The sequence below is a fragment of the Pristiophorus japonicus genome, chromosome 3, assembly GCF_044704955.1.
Source record: "Pristiophorus japonicus isolate sPriJap1 chromosome 3, sPriJap1.hap1, whole genome shotgun sequence".
In the NCBI taxonomy this organism is placed as follows: domain Eukaryota; kingdom Metazoa; phylum Chordata; class Chondrichthyes; family Pristiophoridae; genus Pristiophorus; species Pristiophorus japonicus.
The window spans coordinates 243,768,206-243,787,475 of record NC_091979.1 but is presented as its reverse complement, the minus strand read 5'-3'; the positions used below and the strand labels follow the sequence as shown (position 1 = coordinate 243,787,475).

The following is a 19,270-nucleotide window of genomic DNA, read 5'->3' as shown; positions in this document are numbered from 1 at the left end:
TCTATATTAACGACTTGGAAGAAGGGACTGAGCCAAGTTTGCTGACGATACGAAGATGGGAGGAAAAGCAATGTGTGAGAAGGACACAAAAAATCTGCAAAAGGACATATGTTAAGTGAGTGGGCAAAAATTTGGCAGATGGGGTACAATGTTGGAAAGTGTGAGGTCATGCACTTTGGCAGAAAAAAATCAAAGAGCAGGTTATTATTTAAATGGAGAAAGATTGCAAAGTGCTGCAGTACAGTGGGACTTGGGTGTACTTGTGCATGAAACACAAGGATAGTATGCAGATACAGCAGGTGATCAGGAAGGCCAATGGTATCTTGGCCTTTATTGCAAAGGGGATGGAGTATAAAGGCAGGGAAGTCTTGCTACAGCTATATAAGGTATTGGTGAGGCCACACCTGGAATACTGCGTGCAGTTTTGGTTTCCATATTTACGAAAGGATATACTTGCTTTGGAGGCAGTTCAGAGAAGGTTTACTAGGTTGATTCTGGGGATGAGGGAATTGACTTGTGAGGAATGGTGGAGTAGGTTGGGCCTCTACTCATTGGAATTCAGAAGAATGAGAGGTGATCTTATCGAAACATATAAGATTATGAGGGGGCTTGACGAGGTGGATGCAGAGAGGATGTTTCCACTGGTGGGGGAGACTACCTTAGAATAAGGGGCCGCCCATTTAAAACAGAGATAAGGAAAAATCTCTTTTTTTTCTCTGAGGGTTGTAAATTTGTGGAATTCGCTGCCTCAGAGCTGTGGAACTTGAGACATTGAATAAATTTAAGACAGAAATAGACAGTTTCTTAAATGATAAGGGGTTATGGGGAGCAGACGGGGAAGTGGTGCTGAGTCCATGATCAGCCATGATCTTAGTGAATGGCAGAGCAGGCTCGAGGGGCCGTATGGCTTACTCCTGTTCCTATTTCTTATGTTCTTGAGTTAAATGGGCGACCCCTTATTCTGAAACTATGCCCCCTAGTTCTAGATTCCCCCACGAGGGGAAACATTGTCTCTGCATCTACCCTGTCAAGCCCCCTCATAATCTTATGTTTCAATAAAATCACCTCTCATTCTTCTAAACTCCAATGAGTATAGGCCCAACCTGCTCAATCTTTCTTCATAAGATGACCCCTTCATCTCAGGAATCAATCTCGTGAACCTTCTCAGAACAGCCTTTAATGGAAGTATATCCCTCCTTTTAAATAAGACCAAAACTGTATGCAGTACTCCATACAGTTGTGTTTATATAGAAATGAATTCTGCAATTGCCACCCTCATTAAATATGCCCTTTTCTATGAAGTGTTGATATTGCTATTGACATACCAGGAGAATTGGGCTGGTTTGTAAAGCACTATAGTATTGGCGAAAGGCCATTGACCTGAAATGTTAACTCTGTTTCTCTCTCCACAGATGCTGCCTGTCATACTGAGTATTTCCAGCATTTTCTGTTTTTACACCATACCATTGTGGTGATTTTGCATTGTATTGGCAAATCTGTTGCCTTAATTATCTGTAAAGTGCATCTTTACATGGTAATCTTACAGTTAATGTCCATGGTCCTAGATCATTCAGAGTAGATCGATAGTGAATAGATAGTATCACATGTATAGAGATTGCCCAGTGACAATTAGTTGGCTCTGATCGTTGTAAATATTTCATGGAGCTATGGTTCTTAGCTGGTCAAGACTAGGGTTGATTATTCTGCGACAGTGAAAGTTGGAATTTAAACCATTCCAGAGATGTTGCCTCGTACTTAATATGCTTTGAGGTGACGAGCTGAATATTTTTCTTTCCTCGATAACAATAGTGATTATGGGGTTTTCCTGTTTGTGAGGGGTGAAATCATACATGGTTATGTCAGGGACTTCCGACTCCAGAACCAATCACTTCCTCTGTAGTATCCAGTGGAGCCTAGAATACGAGTGTCACCGTCTAACACAGACTCTCAAGACCATTCTTATAAATAAGCTCTATTTAAAAACCAGTTTTAAATGTTTCAACAGTAATGTGATTAAATGTGTTTGATAGTTTGCATCATTTTGAATGCCAAGCAGAATTTTTGCAACTGATTATTATAAGCAGCAACTCCTTCCTGGTAAAATGTCACGGCCCCCTTTAAACCTAGTCGATGAAAATCTTAATGGAGTTAATCTGGTAATTTATTTAGAAGGAAGTTTTGATTCTGTACATCTTTTTCATACCGCTACGATGCTGGATTTGGAACAGCGTAAATTTAATGCTGGGATCCAACATTGATTATCAAAGTAATCACATAAGCATGAAGTAAGCCACATCTTGCTCATACAGACCCAGTCTGGAAAAAAAAAATGCATTGCTTATACACTACTTGACTAGGTGTTTGCCATAAAATTCTATGGTCATGATATAAAACTGAACTCAAAACGTTTTTGTGTTTGTAAAATGTTTCTTTAATTTTTTTTTTTTAAGGACACAAGCTTGTACAGGAAATGGACTGCCACCTCCTAAATTCGGTCACCTCCAGCCAAAAGCTTTCTTAAGCGAGATTGGTAAGAAGGAGAAACACATCAGAAAGTTGCTTGAAGGTAAAACAAATCGTATTGTTTTTAATTACTTGCACAGGAGGTTTTGACCAAGTGTTGTCTTCAGGTGAAGTGGGTTTCGCATGCAAGGCCTAATGCGACCAGATGTAATTCAGTAAAGATTTTAAAGTTATATATTCAATCTTTATTTTTATAATACTTAGATTTTACACTATTTATTGTTGAGTAGCAAAAACCATGGGGGCATTTTGGGGAGCAGTTGAGTTTGCTGCAGGCATAGACTGAGAGCTGGGAATGCAAAATAGATGCAGCACAGGGTGTCTTTACAATATGAGTTTTATATTGTGGTTTCCATGATAAATGGGCCATAAACATCTATTGTGGGAAAAGTTGACTGGAATTGTATGTGTCTCTCTCTCTGTGTGTCTCTCTCTCTGTGTGTCTCTCTCTCTCTCTCTGTGTGTCTCTCTCTCTCTCTGTGTGTGTGTCTCTCTCTCTCTGTGTGTGTGTCTCTCTCTCTCTGTGTCTCTCTCTCTCTCTCTCTCTCTCTGTGTCTCTCTCTCTCTCTCTCTGTGTCTCTCTGTCTCTCTCTGTGTCTCTCTGTCTCTGTCTCTCTGTCTCTCTGTCTGTGTCTCTCTGTCTGTGTCTCTCTCTCTGTCTCTCTCTCTCTCTCTCTCTCTCTCTGTCTCTCTCTCTCTCTCTTTGTCTCTCTCTCTCGCTCTCGCTCTCGCTCGCTGTATAATCATAAGAACAGGAGTAGGCCATGCAGCCCTTCAAGCCTGTTCCACCATTTTGAGATCATAGCTGATCTGTATCCTAACTCCCTCCACCTGTCTTGGCTCTATTTCCCTTAATACCCTTAGCTAGCAAAAAATCTATCTTTATCTCAGATTTAAAATCATTAAATGAGCAAGAATCAATTGCTTTATGTGGGACACTGTTCCACACTTCTACCACCCTTTGTGAAGAAGTATTTCCTAACTTCTCTCCTGAATGGTCTGGCTGTGATTTTAAGGGTATGTCCTCCCCTACCGGCGAAAGAAGTCTCTCTGCATCTACCCTATGTATTCCTTTCAAAATCACAAAAACCTCAATTAAGCCACCCTTTAACCTCCTATATTCCAGGGAATGCAAGCCTAGTCTATGCAATTTCTCCTCCATAATCTAACCCTTGGAGCCCCTGCTAACATTCTGGTATATCTGCGCTGCACTCCTTCCAAGGACAACATATCCTTTCTATGGTGTGGGTGCCCAGAACTGTACTCCACATGTGGTCTAACATAAACATAGAAAATAGGTGCAGTAGTAGGCCCTTCGAGCCTGCACCACCATTCAATAAGATCATGGCTGATCATTCACCTCAGTAGCCCTTTCCTGCTTTCTCTCCATACCCCTTGATCCCTTTAGCCATAAGGGCCATATCTAACCTTGGCATCAATAACTCTGCGGTAGAGAATTCCACAGGTTAACAACTCTGAATGAAGAAGTTTTTCCTCATCTCTGTCCTAAATGGCTTACCCCTTATCCTTAGACTGTGACCCCTGGTTCTGGACTTCCCCAATATCAGGAATATTCTTCCTGCATCTAACCTGTCCAGTCCAGTCAGAATTGTATATGTTTCTATGAGATCCCCTTTCATTCATCTAAACTCCAGTGAATACAGGCCCAGTCGATCCAGTCTCTCCTCATATGTCAGTCCTGCCATCCCGGGAATGAGTTTGGTGAACCTTCGCTGCACTCTCTCAATAACAAGAACATCCTTCCTCAGATTAGGAGACCAAAACTGAACACAATATTCCAGGCAAGGTCTCACCAAGGCCCTGTACAACTGCAATAAGACCTCCTTGCTCCTATACTCAAATCCCCTAGTTATGCCACCTTCACTGCCTGCTGTATCTGCATGCCAACTTTCAATGACTGATGTACCATGACACCCAGGTCTCGTTGCACCTCCCCTCTTCCTAATTAGATAATCTGCCTTCCTGTTTTTGCTACCAAAGTGGATAACCTCACATTTATCCACATTATACTGCATCTGCCATGCATTTGCCCATTCACCTAACCTGTCCAAGTCACCCTGCAGCCTCTTAGCATCCTCCTCACAGCTGACACCACCACCCAGCTTAGTGTCATCTGCAAACTTGGGAGATATTACACTCAATTTCTTCATCTAAATCATTAATGTATATTGTAAATAGCTGGGGTCCCAGCACTGAACCCTGTGGCACCCCACTAGTCACTGCCTGCCATTCTGAAAAGGACCCGTTTATCCCGACTCTCTGCTTCCTGTCTGCCAACCAGTTCTCTATCCATGTCAATAAATTACTCCCAATACCATGTGCTTTAATTTTGCACACCAATCTCTTGTGTGTGGGACCTTGTCAAAAGCCTTTTGAAAGTCAAAATACACCACGTCCACTGGCTCTCCCTTGTCCACTCTACTAGTTACATCCTCAAAATTCTGGAAGATTTGTCAAGCATGATTTCTCTTTCATAAATCCATACTGCTTTCCAAATGTGCTGCTATTTCATCTTTAATAATTGATTCCAACATTTTCCCCACTACTGCTGTCAGGCGAACCAGTCTATAATTCCCCATTTTCTGTCTCCCTCCTTTTTTTAAAAAGTTGTGTTACATTAGCTACCCTCCAGTCCATAGGAACTGATCCAGAGTCTATAGAATGTTGGAAAATGATCACCAATGCATCCACTATTTCTAGGGCCACTTCCTTAAGAGTCTGCATCCCAGAGTAATCAGGCCCTGGGGATTTATCAGCCTTCACTCCCATCAATTTCCCTAACACAATTTCCTGACTCATAACATAAGAATTAGGAACAGGAGTAGGCCATCTAGCCCCTCGAGCCTGCTCCGCCATTTAAAAAGATCATGGCTGATCTGGCCGTGGACTCAGCTCCACTTACCCACCCGCTTCCTGTAATCCTTAATTCCCTTATTGGTTAAAAATCTCTCTATCTGTGATTTGAATACATTCAATGAGCTAGCCTCAACTGCTTCCCTGGGCAGAGAATTCCACAAATTCACAACCCTCTGGGAGAAGAAATTCCTTCTCAACTCTGTTTTAAATTGTCTCCCCTGTATTTTGAGGCTGTGCCCCCTAGTTCTAGTTTTCCCCGACCAGTGGAAACAATCTCTCCTGCCTCTATCTTGTCTATCCCTTTCATTATTTTAAATGTTTCTATAAGATATTCCCTCATCCTTCTGAACTCCAACGAGTAAAGACCCAGTCTACTCAATCTATCATCATAAGGTAATCCCCTCATCTCCAGAATCAGCTTAGTGAATCGTCTCTGTACCCCCTCCAAAGCTAGTATATCCTTCCTTAAGTAAGGTGACCAAAACTGCACACAGTACTCCAGGTGCGGCCTCACCAATACCCTGTACAGTTGCAGCAGGACCTCCCTGCTTTTGTACTCCATCCCTCTCGCAATGAAGGCCAACACTCCATTCGCCTTCCTGATTACTTGCTGCACCTGCAAACTAACTTTTTGGGATTCATGCACAAGGACCCTCGGGTCCCTCTGCACCGCAGCATGTTGTAATTTCTCCCCATTCAAATAATATTCCCTTTTACTGTTTTTTTTTTCCCAAGGTGGATGACCTCACATTTTCTGACATTGTATTCCATCTGCCAAACCTTAGCCCATTCGCTTAATCTATCTAAATCTCTTTGCAGCCTCTCTGTGTCCTCTTTCCCACTAATCTTTGTGTCATCTGCAAATTTTATTACACTACACTCTGTCCCCTCTTCCAGGTCATCTATGCATATTGTAAACAGGTGTGGTCCCAGCACCGATCCCTGTGGCACACCACTAACCACCGATTTTATAACCAAAAAGGACCCATTTATCCCACTCTCTGCTTTCTGTTAGCCAGCCAATTCTCGATCCATGCTAATACATTTTCTCTGACTCCGCGTGCCTTTATCTTTTGCAGTAACCTTTTGTGTGGCACCTTATCGAATGCCTTTTGGAAATCTAAATACACCACATCCATCGGTACACCTCTATCCACCATGCTCGTTATATCCTCAAAGAATTCCAGTAAATTAGTTAAACATGATTTCCCCTTCATGAATCCATGTTGCGTCTGCTTGATTGCACTATTCCTATCTAGATGTCCCGCTATTTCTTCCTTAATGATAGCTTCAAGCATTTTCCCCACTACAGATGTTAAACTAACCGGCCTATAGTTACCTGCCTTTTCCTTTCAGTTCCTCCTTCTCGCTACACCCTCGGTCGCCTAGTATTTCCGAAAGGTTATTTGTGTCAGTGCTTTGTACAGTTGTAGCAAAACTTTCTCCCCTCTAGAATTATAGAAATTAGGAGCAGGCCATTCGGCCCTTCAAGCCTGCACCTCTAGCTATAAAGCCTAACATTCCATTAGCCTTTTTTTTTTTAAATGTTGTGCCCGACTACTACATTTTAGTGATCTGTGTACATGGACCCCAAAATTACTCTGGGCTTGCACTGTTCCTAGCTTTTCATCATTTAAAAGATACTCTGATCAATCTGTTTTTTGGTTCAACATGGATGGCCTGTGTTGAAATCCATCTGCCACAGTTTTGTCCACACACTTAATCTATCAATGTTTCTTTGTAATGTTATGCCCCTGTCTACACTACTTACTATCTCAACAATCATCATCGGCAAACTTGTGTGTATATATAACTCTCTCTCTCTCTCTCTCTCTCTCTCTCTCTCTCTCTCTCTTGCATTGTCTAAGTCATTAATATAGTGAATAGTTGAGGCTGCAGCACAGAGCCTTGTGGGGCACCACTAGTCATTTATTTCACATTCAAGTACCTACCTGCTATCCCTACTTCTACCATCTAATCAATCTCCTAACCAGGACAATAATTTGCCTTCAATTCCATGAGCTTTAATTTTAGCTAACAGGCTCTTGTGTGGAACCTTATGAATGCCTTCTGGAAGTCCATATAAATGACATCTCTTTCTTCACCCCCCCCCCCCCCAAAAAAAATTCAGTTGGGTTCATTAGATATGACCACCTCTTCACAAATTCATGTTGGCTCTCTCTAATCAGCTCAAATTTCTCTCAAAGTATCTACAATTTTGTTACCTACTTCCTTTAAAACGCTGGGATGGAAACGATCAGGTTCTGGGGATTTGGCAGTCTTTAGTGCCATTATTTTTTTCGAATGCTGTTTTCTTGCTTGCACTAACTTCAGTGAGTTCCAGTCCTTGATTCACTATTAGTTTCCCTGGAATGTCAGGTATATTAGCCTCTCCCTCTACTGTGAAGACTGACGCAAAGTAATTATTCAACAAGTCTGCCATATCCCTCAAGCTTCTTTTCGTACTTCCTTTTGCAGATTTTACTTTTTTTGCCTTCCTTTGCTGTTTTTTATATCTCTCCCAGTCCCCTTGATCTACACTATTCTCTGCACTTTTATGTTATTTCCTTTTAGTTTTATGTTAACCTCTCACCTCTTGTCAGCGATGGCTGTTTTATTATTTGGTAAGTAGAGCTCTTGCCCCTTGAGGGTATATACAGGTCCTGTATTAAGCTAAATTATTTTTTGTACACCTCCCACTTTTAGGAACATAGGAACAGGAGTAGGCCATTGAGCCTGAGTGTTTCCTAATTTCATTCCTGAAAGGTCTGGCTCTAATTTTTAGCCTATGCCCCCTAGTCCTAGAATCCCCAACCAGTGGAAATAGTTTATGTCTGTCTCTCTCTCTCTCTCTCTCTCTCTTTTTCTTTCTCTCTCTCTCTCTCTCTCCTTTTTCTTTCTCTCTCTCTTTCCCTCCCTCTCTCTCTCTCTTTCTCTCTCTCTCTCTTTTTCTCTCTCTCTCTTTTTCTCTCTCACTCACCTTTTTCTCTTAATATCTTGAAAACTTCAATCAGATCACCCCTTAACCATCTAAATTCCACGGAATACAACCCTAATTTGTGTAATCCCTATTCGTTACTTAACCCTTGAAGTCTAAGTATCAGTCTGGTAAACCTACGTTGCACTCCTAAGGCCAACATATCCTTCCTAAGGTGTGTCCAGAACTACTCTCAGAACTCCAGGTGTGGGTGAACCCAGGGTTTTGTATAGCTGCAGAATAGCTTACACCCCTTGTATTCTAGTCCTCTGAATATAAAGGCTAGCATTCCAATAGTCTTTTTGATTATTTTCTGAATCTATTTGTGACATTTTAATAATCTATGCACCTGGACCCCCAAGTCTCTTTCGACCTCCACTGTTTTGAGCTTTTGATCATTTAGAAAGTACCCTATTCTATCCTTTTCAGGCCTGAAGTGGATGACTTCACATTTGCTTACATTGACATCCATTTGCCACAGATTCACTTAATCTGTCAATATCCCTTTTGTAATTTTATGCTTTCATCTACACTGCCAACAATGCTGCCTATCTTTGTCTCATCGGCACATTTGGATATATGACTTTGTATGCCATCATCCACAGTCTAAATACTGTGAATAGTTGTGGCCCCAACACAGATCCCTCCAGGACATTAGTCACATCCTGCCACTCAGCCAATTTCCTAACCAGGTCAATAATTTGCCCTCTATTCTGTGGGCTTCTACATTAGTTAACAGTCTCTTGAGACTTTTATCAAATGCCTTCTGGAAGTCCATATAAATGACATCCATAAACATTCCCCTGTTCACTACTTTAGTCACCGCTTCAAAAACTTCAGTCCGGTTTGTCAGGCATGACCTACCTTTCACAAATCCATGCTGATCAACTGAAAATTTTCGAGGTGTTCAGTCACCCTATCATTAATTATCGACTTTAGCAATTTCCTGACAACAGATGTTGGACTAACTGGTCTATAATTCACTGGTTTCCCTCTCTCCTTTCTTAAATAGCGGAGGGACATGACTGTTTATCTGTAGTTTTACCCGCTAACAATTTTGACCAGTTTATTGTCGTCGGTCTTTTGTCTCATCCCGGCAAAGATAGCCGTACTAAAATCTAGAATCCTTGTAACTGAAGTTTCTCCTTTTCAAACCCAACAAGCTAAATCATAGAATGGTTACAGCACGGAAGAAGGCCATTCGGCCCATCGAGCCCGTGCCAAATGTTCTCCTGCAGCTAGGTTATTAACTAAGTCTGGCTCATTACTAAATCTCGTGTGGCCTGCCCTCTTGTTGATTCTAGAACATGCTGCTTCAGAAAATGTTCTTGAATACACTCAAATTCACTATCTTTATGACTTGAGCTACTCTGCTCTTCCCAGTACTGCCATTGAGTGGAAAATATACCAGTGTAAAACTGTATTTAGATTTCAGCAATCTGCCTATAACCAGCATAGTGCAGTGTTCAGCTATATTGAACTAGCTTTAAATATATGCAGTACTTAAAGGGAACCTCCATGGAAATAAGTTCCCTGTCCCACATATTTCTAAAAAATTTAAGTATAAAAGAGACCATAACCAGATTTCTTTTCCCTTCCAAATGCAAACGCAGGTCGTCTTATATCTCCCACTAGCAACTTTCTATGATCGGTGTTGAAGGTAGCCATTTCAGCCTATGATTTCATCAATATTAGTTACATAGAAATATAGAAAATAGGTGCAGGAGTAGGCCATTCGGCCCTTCGAACCTGCACCACCATTCAATAAGATCATGGCTGATCATTCACCTCAGTACCACTTTCCTGCTTTCTCTCCATACCCCTTGATCCCTTTAGCCGTAAGGGCCACATCTAACTCCCTCTTGAATATATCCAACGAACTGGCATCAACAACTCTCTGCGGTAGAGAATTCCACAGGTTAACAACTCTGAGTGAAGAAGTTTCTCCTTATCTCAGTCCTAAATGGCTTACCCCTTATCCTTAAACTGTGTCCCCTGGTTCTGGACTTCCCCAACATCGGGAACATTCTTTCTGCATCTAACCTGTCCAGTCCCGTCAGAATTTTATATGTTTCTATGAGATCCCCGCTCATCCTTCTAAACTCCAGTGAATACAGGCCCAGTCAATCCAGTCTCTCATATGTCAGTCCTGCCATCCCAGCAATCAGTCTGGTGAACCTTCGCTGCACTCCCTCGATAGCAAGAATGTCCTTTCTCAGATTAGGAGACCAAAACTGAACACAGTATTCCAGGTGAGGCCTCGCCAAGGCCCTGTACAACTGGAGTAAGACCTCCCTGCTCCTATACTCAAATCCCCTAGCTATGAAGGCCAACATGCTATTTGCCTTCTTCACCGCCTGCTGTATCTGCATGCCAACTTTCAATGACTGATGAACCATGACACCCAGGTCTCGTTGCACCTCCCCTTTTCCTAATCTGCCGCCATTTAGATAATATTCTGCCTTCGTGCTTTTGCCCCCAAAGCGGATAACCTCACATTTATTCACATTATACTGCATCTGCCACTCACCTAACCTGTCCAAGTCACCCTGCAGCCTCTTAGTGTCCTCCTCACAACTCACACCAGCTTAGTGTCATCTGCAAACTTGGAGATATTACTCTCAATTCCTTCATCTAAATCATTAATGTATATTGTAAATAGCTGGGGTCCCAGCACTGAGCCCTGCGGCACCCCACTAGTCACTGCCTGCCATTCTGAAAAGGACTCGTTTATCCCGACTCTCTGCTTCCAGCCTGCCAACCACATCAGTACATTACCCCCAATACCATGTGCTTTAATTTCAAGCACTTTTGCTTGTATGACTGTTTTTATTAGTAAACCGCTTTAATTTTTCACCTGCATCCCACTGTATAAGGTAATGTAGTGATATGGTACTGAGTTAGCAGCCCAGAGGGCATGAGTTCACATCCCACCATGACAAATTGTGAAATTTGAATGTAATAAATCTGTTTAATTTGTGGGCTGGCACCAGGAAAACTGACCATGAAAGCTGTTGGATTGTAAAATCCCAATTGATGTCTGTCACCTAAGTGGGTCGAAAGGACCTATTTCCCTTAGCAGAGGGGTCAATAACCAGAGGGCATAGATTTAAAGTAATTGGTAGTAGGATTTGAGCGGAAATTTCTTCACTCCGAGAGGGGTGGAGGTCTAGAACTCACTGCCTGAAAGGGTGGTAGAGGCAGAAACCCTCACCGCATTTTAAAAAGTACGTGGATAGCCACTTGAAGTGCCATAACCTTCAGGGCTACAGACCAAGAGCTGAAAAGTGGGATTAGGCTGGATCGCTCTTTGTTGGCAGGCATGGACACTGGGCTGAAATGGCCTCCTTCCGTGCTGTAAATTTCTATGATGATTCTAACCTGGTCTGACCTATATACCACTCCAGTCCCACATTGCATGATTGACTATTAATGCCTTGAGTGCTGAGAAAACCACTCCGTTGTATAAAAAAAAAAAATAATAATCACCAACTTCTTGGGGCAGGTAGGGATAGGCACTAAATACAGCCTCGATTGTGTGGTCCACATCTTGAGTGCAAACATAAAGCAAAAATTGGGAGCTGTAAAGTTGGTTAATAAGTGTCAGTTCATCAGATAATTATTTTACCAGTTTTTCCCTTGTGAAAGTACTATAGTATTATACATAATGAATACTAGATATAAAAATGTCATTTATAGTAGAATGCTTGCCCTACTAAAGTGGAAGTTTTTCTTGGTACAAATTCAGTAACATGCTCGTGTACAATCTCGGCTGTTTCTGCACTTGCCATGTTTTTTAAAGCGACAGTCCTCTAACTCCTCGTGCCATAGTGAAAGAAGCTGGTCTTGCAGTCTGCACGTGCCCACTGCACCCAGCAGCACCATTTAACATTGAAATCTGAATCAAAGTATTGGTGCGTCTAGCGGGTGCTGATTGTAAACCCGGCTGGTCACTTGCTTCACTTCAGAGCGCCATCACTTAAGTATTAATGCTTTAAAGTGCTGGTGAGTGAAGAAACTGGGAACACTCAAGGGAGCACCTGTATTCAGGTGGAGGTCAGCAGTCTTTAGTAAATCTAGGGTTTGGTAGAATGTGGTCCTAATGTGCCAGGAAAGTACAACCACTCATGTTGCAATGTTTCCATAGTTGTTAATTCCGAGTGTTTTAATAGGTTACTTGATTCTTACATGTGAGCAAGAAAAACAGCTCGTGTAATTTGGACCAAAGCCTGTGTCCTGCATTGAAAAGTTTTCGAGAGGGCAACAGAAGCTAAACAAACCAAATGTTTTGTTTTCAACCTTGTGAAACCAGTCCACTGAATAACTAGCAAAACTACTCCTGTATGTGTTTGCAGCAGTTGCCGATTCCTGGTGTAACCTGTTTTATCTTTGCTGTCCTTCCAACAGAAACAATAAGCACTCCTGTACCGTTTCTGCAGAGCGTTCCTGCTTACACCTGCAACATTTCCAATGCTGCTGGAGAAAAACGCAAGCACTCCACGGCTTTCCCTATGCCCACGACATCTGCTGTGGACAATGGCTTCCTGGAAGTAACGGCTGGGAATGTTGCCAGCCAGTTTATGGGCCAGGGCGGGTCTGTCGTTGAGAGACAGTCGGCGCAGTCCCTGGTGCCCTGCAGCTCCTCCCAGCACATTGTGGGACTGACCAGCGGCCCGCAGCCCGTCCACGCAGGCCCTGTCTTCAACACAACTCACTATCCCAACGGCACGCCGTCCCAGCAGTCTGTACTTTCCCAGTCGGTCGGCTATGGTGGGCGCAAAATCCTCGTCTGCTCCGTGGATAACTGTTACTGTTCGGGCGTGCCTTCTGTTTCGAACCACAATGGACACCAGCCGTACAGCAGATCAGGCACTTTCCCGTGGTCTGTGACGTCGCAGGAATACGCACACGCTCTTCCACCTGCTCCCTCGGTACCTCAGTCCCTAATATCGTACGGAATGGGATCGGCTTCTCACAACAACACTGCAGGCAAGATAACTGCAGGATATATGGCCAATCCTTCACTGAACACTACACCGCAAGCTAATCTTCTAAACTCTGTCTATCATACATTTTAAACAATGTGTGCATTTTTTCATGTTTTTTTTTCTCCATTTTTCTTCTTTCTGTAAATGTTTATTTCAAATCATTTGCTTCAAAAAAAAAAGTTAGAAAATACATTCCGCACATGATGTACACTTTTTGTGCAATTGAATTCCAGTGCTGGTTTTAGTAATCCATTTACGAATGGAGTCATGTTCTGTAATAAATGACTTCCTTTGTTGGTTGTTTCTGCCATGAGTGCCGCAACCATAACAGAATTTTTATATGAAAACTCTTAGCACTTTTTTGCAGAGGCGTTTAATATTAGTTAATCATATAGTGCTCTGGTATAATAATAACAGCAATAAGCAGAGGTACCATTTGACAGTGAAGCACAAATTGCGCTGAGTGCGTTGACACCATTTGTCTGACCTGTTGAATAGGCGGATCGGAGAGGGGAAATGATGCCCTAACACTGGAAGTTGTCGTGCGGTGACGCAACACTGAATGGAGGATTGTCTCTGGCGAGCTGTCAGGCAGGATGTTCAATCATTGATTGTCATAGTTACCCAATGGTCCTTTACAATAAACCCTTTGAGTATGGACTTCCCTTGTGGAGCGAGAAATCTAAGAAGAGATTTTTTTTTAAACATTCAAGGTGTGACTCTGGCTTCCTGGAGATGGATACGAACGACACCCCAATTAAGCATGGCAGATTTGGCCTGTCACTTTAATCGAGTAGTTTATTAAAAAAAAAGTCATAATGGAACTACTACACTGCAGAGCGAAGAACTGGCCAGGCTGGGTTCCTGGTCAGCTAGAAGAAAGACAGATTATTTTAGGTTTGGCAAATGCTGTCCTGTAAACTATATATTGATAAATAATTGGGAATATGCTTAATGCATAACATGAACATTTCTTAATCAGTATTCTGTAGAGAAAAAAAACTGGAGTATTTGGGAATCTTGTTTTTAATTTCTAGAAATTGGTGGGGGTGGGAGGGGGTTATGTTACAATGATGCTCAAAGGGTTGAAGATCTGTTTGTCGAACAAACATCTTTTCAGGCCTGTTGTGTTTGAATGGGCTTATTACAGTGGAACCTCATTATTACTAACCGCGGTGGTTTTTGTCAGTGGTGCGGGGTTGTGGGCGGGAGGGGTGGGGGGGCTTCACCTTGCTGAGGTTTGAGCTCCAATTTTGACTTAATTCCTTCACCACCGACTGCTGGAAAAAATGTTTCACCCATTTTTTTTGTTTTTGTTTTTCGTTTTCAGTTCTGCATCCGGGCAATGTTGATGGCAGTAGGATATTCTGTGACTGGTTTTAAAATAAACAACTCCAGTTTGTTATAACTGGGCAAAAGAATGGAAAGATAATTCATTTACAAATGGTGCCGATGGATCTGCTGGTTTGCATGTTATAACAAAGTTTGTTTCATCAAGGGATTGAATTCCTTCGACTTTTTTTTTTCAAATTAAAAATGAAATGGAGCTTCAGTTGGGGACCTGGGCAAAGTTTGATGTGATGGAAGGTTTGTTGTAACGAGGTTTTAACTGTGTGGTGATGGTCCATCAACGTTTGACCACAGGAGCTCTGTTTTGCTTTGTCCCTGCAGAAAAGGGTGAATGTCAGTGTTTGGAAAAAACTATTGTAATCAGTAAAATCAAGAACTGTTGGTATTTTGTCTTTCTCAAATACTTATAGTTACCAGGTTATGCAGGGTTTATCTTAACCTCCTATTTCATGTCACTTTATCAATATCTTCTTTTAAGGCATTGAATAAACATGTATACATGCAGTGTTGGGGATTGTCTTTTTTCTTGGGTATAAAAAGACTCCATTTTATTCCGCTACATTTTTGAGCCTCAAGGACCAGAAGGATCTCCAATTTGATTCCTGGTGGAACTGGGCTGCTATGTTTGGATCTAGCCTCCCTGGCATAGGGAGGGAAGAGGAGAAGCAGCCAGGACCCCCATTCCTGTCTGCTGTTCAGTAATCCATACTTAAAGTATCTAATTGTGTGGCCCTGCGATCAAGCGAGGATCAGGCTTAGCTGCAAGCCCTGATGCAGTTGAATAGCTGGACAGCATTCACCATCCTCGGTCAACACTTGAATGGCTTGGATGCGATTTTGGCGTGCTGCTGGTTCTGGCATAAGTCTTCTCTCAGCCGAGGAAGAGAGAGGTGACTGGGCAGATGGACTTTGCGGAAGTGAATTGTGTGGCATACTGTTAGCTGCTGAAACAAGTTTGAATCCAGGCTGACATAATGAAATTCTCTCACTGCTGACTGTAAGCTCCTAAATGAAGGAATTACGGGAAGCTTTGACCCAGCTTCTCTGGATTTGGACCCGCAGCACAAAATTAACCACTAAATAGCACATACTCAGAGCACGATTGCTGGAAATTGAATTGCCATACTGGTGCACAAAGAAAGGGTTTTTCTGAAGTTGGGGCTTAAGGTATGTTATAAGGGTGTTTTAGAGAGCTTTACCTACACATCTAACCTTTACTATACCTGATCTGGAAGTGCTTTGATACTTTCTCTGATTACCCAAATGGTCCTCTGGCATCACTCACCTTGCACACAAATTTTATTTTTAATAGTAGTCACCTGTTCATGATGTACTTAATGACTGCCTAATTTTGGCCAGCATAAACCGAGTCTGATTTCCATGTGTCTTTAACTGGCAATGAATAGGTAGCACAGCTGTGGGGGAAATCTAGAAGCTCTTTCTCACCAGTGAATTAAGTGCCGGGTTAATTACTCACCATAAAAAGTATTTTTTAAAACTGTGATCTGGAATTATATTGTGGAATGCTATCACAGGCATTGGTCTCAGTAAAGTTGAGTTTTTTGTTAAGGAAGTGTCATTAATTCTTCTTGTAATTTCAGGGGCTACTGAATTTATGTCCACATTCTGGTTGACCTTAATTTTATTTCTTTAGTTTCTTCTTTGTCCCCGTCTCTTCTTCCCCCCCCCCCCCCCCCCCACCCCAGCCACCGCCAAGAGGAATGGGTAACCTGTCAATCCTTTGGCAGTGCAACTTTCTTTCCCTTTCTTTCCATTTAGTTTCTCTCCTAACTGGACTCTTCCATAATAACCACATCCTGAACATTGTGCAAAATGTACACTGTTTCAATACTTGCAAAATGACTTGTTTATCTAGAAGAACATCTAAAGCAAGCTGGACAGGAGCGTGTGAAGAGGGAAGGGTGAGGTTTTTGCAATGAGAACCCATGTCAAAACTAAGCAGACTGCCATATTACCAGGCTTGGGGTATTGGTACAATAGCCCTGTTATATGTATTAAATATTAACTTTTTTTAAAAAAAAGTGGTATGGGTATTCTCTAAAGGAATCAAAGATTGTATTTTTTGTTGCAGTATTACATAATTTTTATTGGATGAAGCAAGGCATAATGAACTAATTGCTGCCCTAATTGTCTTACTCCAGTTCTTCATGGTCTACTCTGCATTTTTATGTTATTAAAAAGCTTCACTTCTCTTTCTTTCCCCCCCCCCCCCCCCACCACCTCCGCCAAATGCGTAGTGGTAAAATGCACTGTGGCACTGCCATTCTGACCATTGTAGGTTTAATGCATGGACCATGTTAGGTTAACCAACCTTGCCCACAGCAGTGGAGGAGCCACAATTTGTTTCTGCATCCTTCGCCCAGATAGAGAGAAAATGGCTTGCGGATCACATTCCTGCTTGCTATGCAGTGAGCATTGTTGGGTAGATAATTCATGAAGACTGAATGGGGTCAACTTTGGCCTCGTGTTGAAATAGTCCACAATTCTGGCTCATGGGAAGAATGACCATTTGGTTGTAAGGTAATAGTGATATTTTTGGGGACTGTACTTTTGCATGAGTCAACATACTTAACCAGAAAATTAGGAGTAGGGAAGTATATCATTAAGCTAGGTTTCTGTATCTGGAAGCCATGTAAATTAAGGAACATAGGAAAGTTCAAGCACTCATCCGGGTGAACCCTTGCATTTGATGAAAAACCCTAACTTCGCCATATCTCCCAAACCCTCCTTTCACCATAATGTTATGTGGTTGGCTTGAGACTATTTATATTTGCATCAGTGGCCTTCTTGGGTAAATTATCCCACGTGTATTTGAGAGGAGAAACTGCAGACTATTTCCACAGTGGGACTCGGATGAGTTAGCAGTTGACAGTGATGTTCACTGAAGAGGTTTTGATGTGCTTGTGATATTGCTGAAGGATGCAGAAAAATTTGCAATTGATTCAGAAACTATAGGTCTTTGATCCAGGCATTTAACAGATTTCTGTGCCAAATTTTCAGAATCTAGGGGGAGGAAAAATTGGACAAATGCTGTTTTGCCTCTAGATGCCTAAATGTGTTTTCTAAATTCAAGACAATTTTGAATATAGCTAGACTGGTGCTATTCCAAAATTTACTTTTACTTGATGCTTTAGAACTAAACCTTGCCCCATCCTGAACATACCACTGAACCTGCTGACCGAGGGCCGTGCGGCTCTTTGTCGGCTGGTGCGGACACAATGGGCCGAAATGGCTTCCTTTTGCCCTGTAAATTTCTGTTGAATCAGTTCCTATGGACTGGAGGGTAGCTAATGTAACACTTTTTTTAAAAAGGAGGGAGAGAGAAAATGGGGAATTATAGACTGGTTCGCCTGACATCAGTAGTGGGGAAAATGTTGCAATCAATTATTAAAGATGAAATAGCGCATTTGGAAAGCAGTGACATGATCAGTCCAAGCCAGCATGGATTTATGATGGTGAAATCATGCTTGACAAATCTTCTAGAATTTTTTGAGGATGTAACTAGTAGAGTGGACAAGGGAGAACCAGTGGATGTGGTATATTTGGACTTTCAAAAGGCTTTTGACAAGGTCCCGCACAAGAGATTGGTGTGCAAAATTAAAGCACATGGTATTGGGGGTAATGTATTGACGTGGATAGAGAACTGGTTGGCAGACAGGAAGCAGAGAGTCGGGATAAACGGGTCCTTTTCAGTGACTAGTGGGGTGCCGCAGGGCTCCGTGCTGGGACCCCAGCTATTTACAATATACATCAATTATTTAGATGAAGGAATAGAGTGTAATATCTCCAAGTTTGCAGATGACACTAAGCTGGGTGGCGGTGTGAGCTGTGAGTAGGATGCTAATAGGCTGCAGGATGACTTGGACAGGTTAGGTGGGTGGGCAAATGCATGGCAGATGCAGTATAATGTGGATAAATGTGAGGTTATCCACTTGGGTGGCAAAAACATGAAGGCAGAATATTATCTGAATGGTGGCAGATTAGGAAAAGGGGAGGTGCAACAAGACCTGGGTGTCATGGTTCATAAGTCATTGAAAGTTGGCATGCAGTACAGCAGGTGGTGAAGAAGGCAAATGGTATGTTGGCCTTCATAGCTAGGGGATTTGAGTATAGGAGCAGGGAGGTCTTACTGCAGTTGTATAGGGCCTTGGTGAGGCCTCACCTGGAGTATTGTGTTCAGTTTTGGTCTCCTAATCTGAGGAAAGACTTTCTTGCTATTGAGGGAGTGCAGCGAAGGTTCACCAGACTGATTCCCGGGATGGCAGGACTGACTTATGAGGAGAGACTGGATCGACGGCCTGTATTCATTGGCCTTTAGAAGAATATGAGGGGATCTCATAGAAACCTATAAAATTCTGACGGGACTGGACAGGTTAGGTACAGGAAGAATGTTCCCGATGTTTGGGAAGTCCAGAACCAGGGGTCACAGATGAAGGATAAGGGGTAAGCCATTTAGGACCGAGATGAGGAGAAACTAATTCACTGAGTTGTTAATCTGTGAAATTCCCTACTGCAGAGAGTTGTTGATGCCAGT

The 19,270-nt window shown here is 42.3% G+C and overlaps 1 protein-coding gene across 1 annotated transcript in view; it reads left to right on the top strand.

Moving 5' to 3' along the window:
- trim8b (tripartite motif containing 8b) overlaps window positions 1–15,219 on the top strand; it is a 76,408-nt gene extending 61,189 nt beyond the window's left edge. Inside the window, 3 exon segments of the mRNA XM_070876483.1 lie at window positions 2,451–2,566; window positions 12,785–13,321; window positions 13,324–15,219. Coding sequence (XP_070732584.1) covers window positions 2,451–2,566; window positions 12,785–13,321; window positions 13,324–13,424 — 754 coding nt within the window. The 3' untranslated portion in view covers window positions 13,425–15,219.
- The last annotated feature ends 4,051 nt before the right edge of the window (window positions 15,220–19,270 follow it).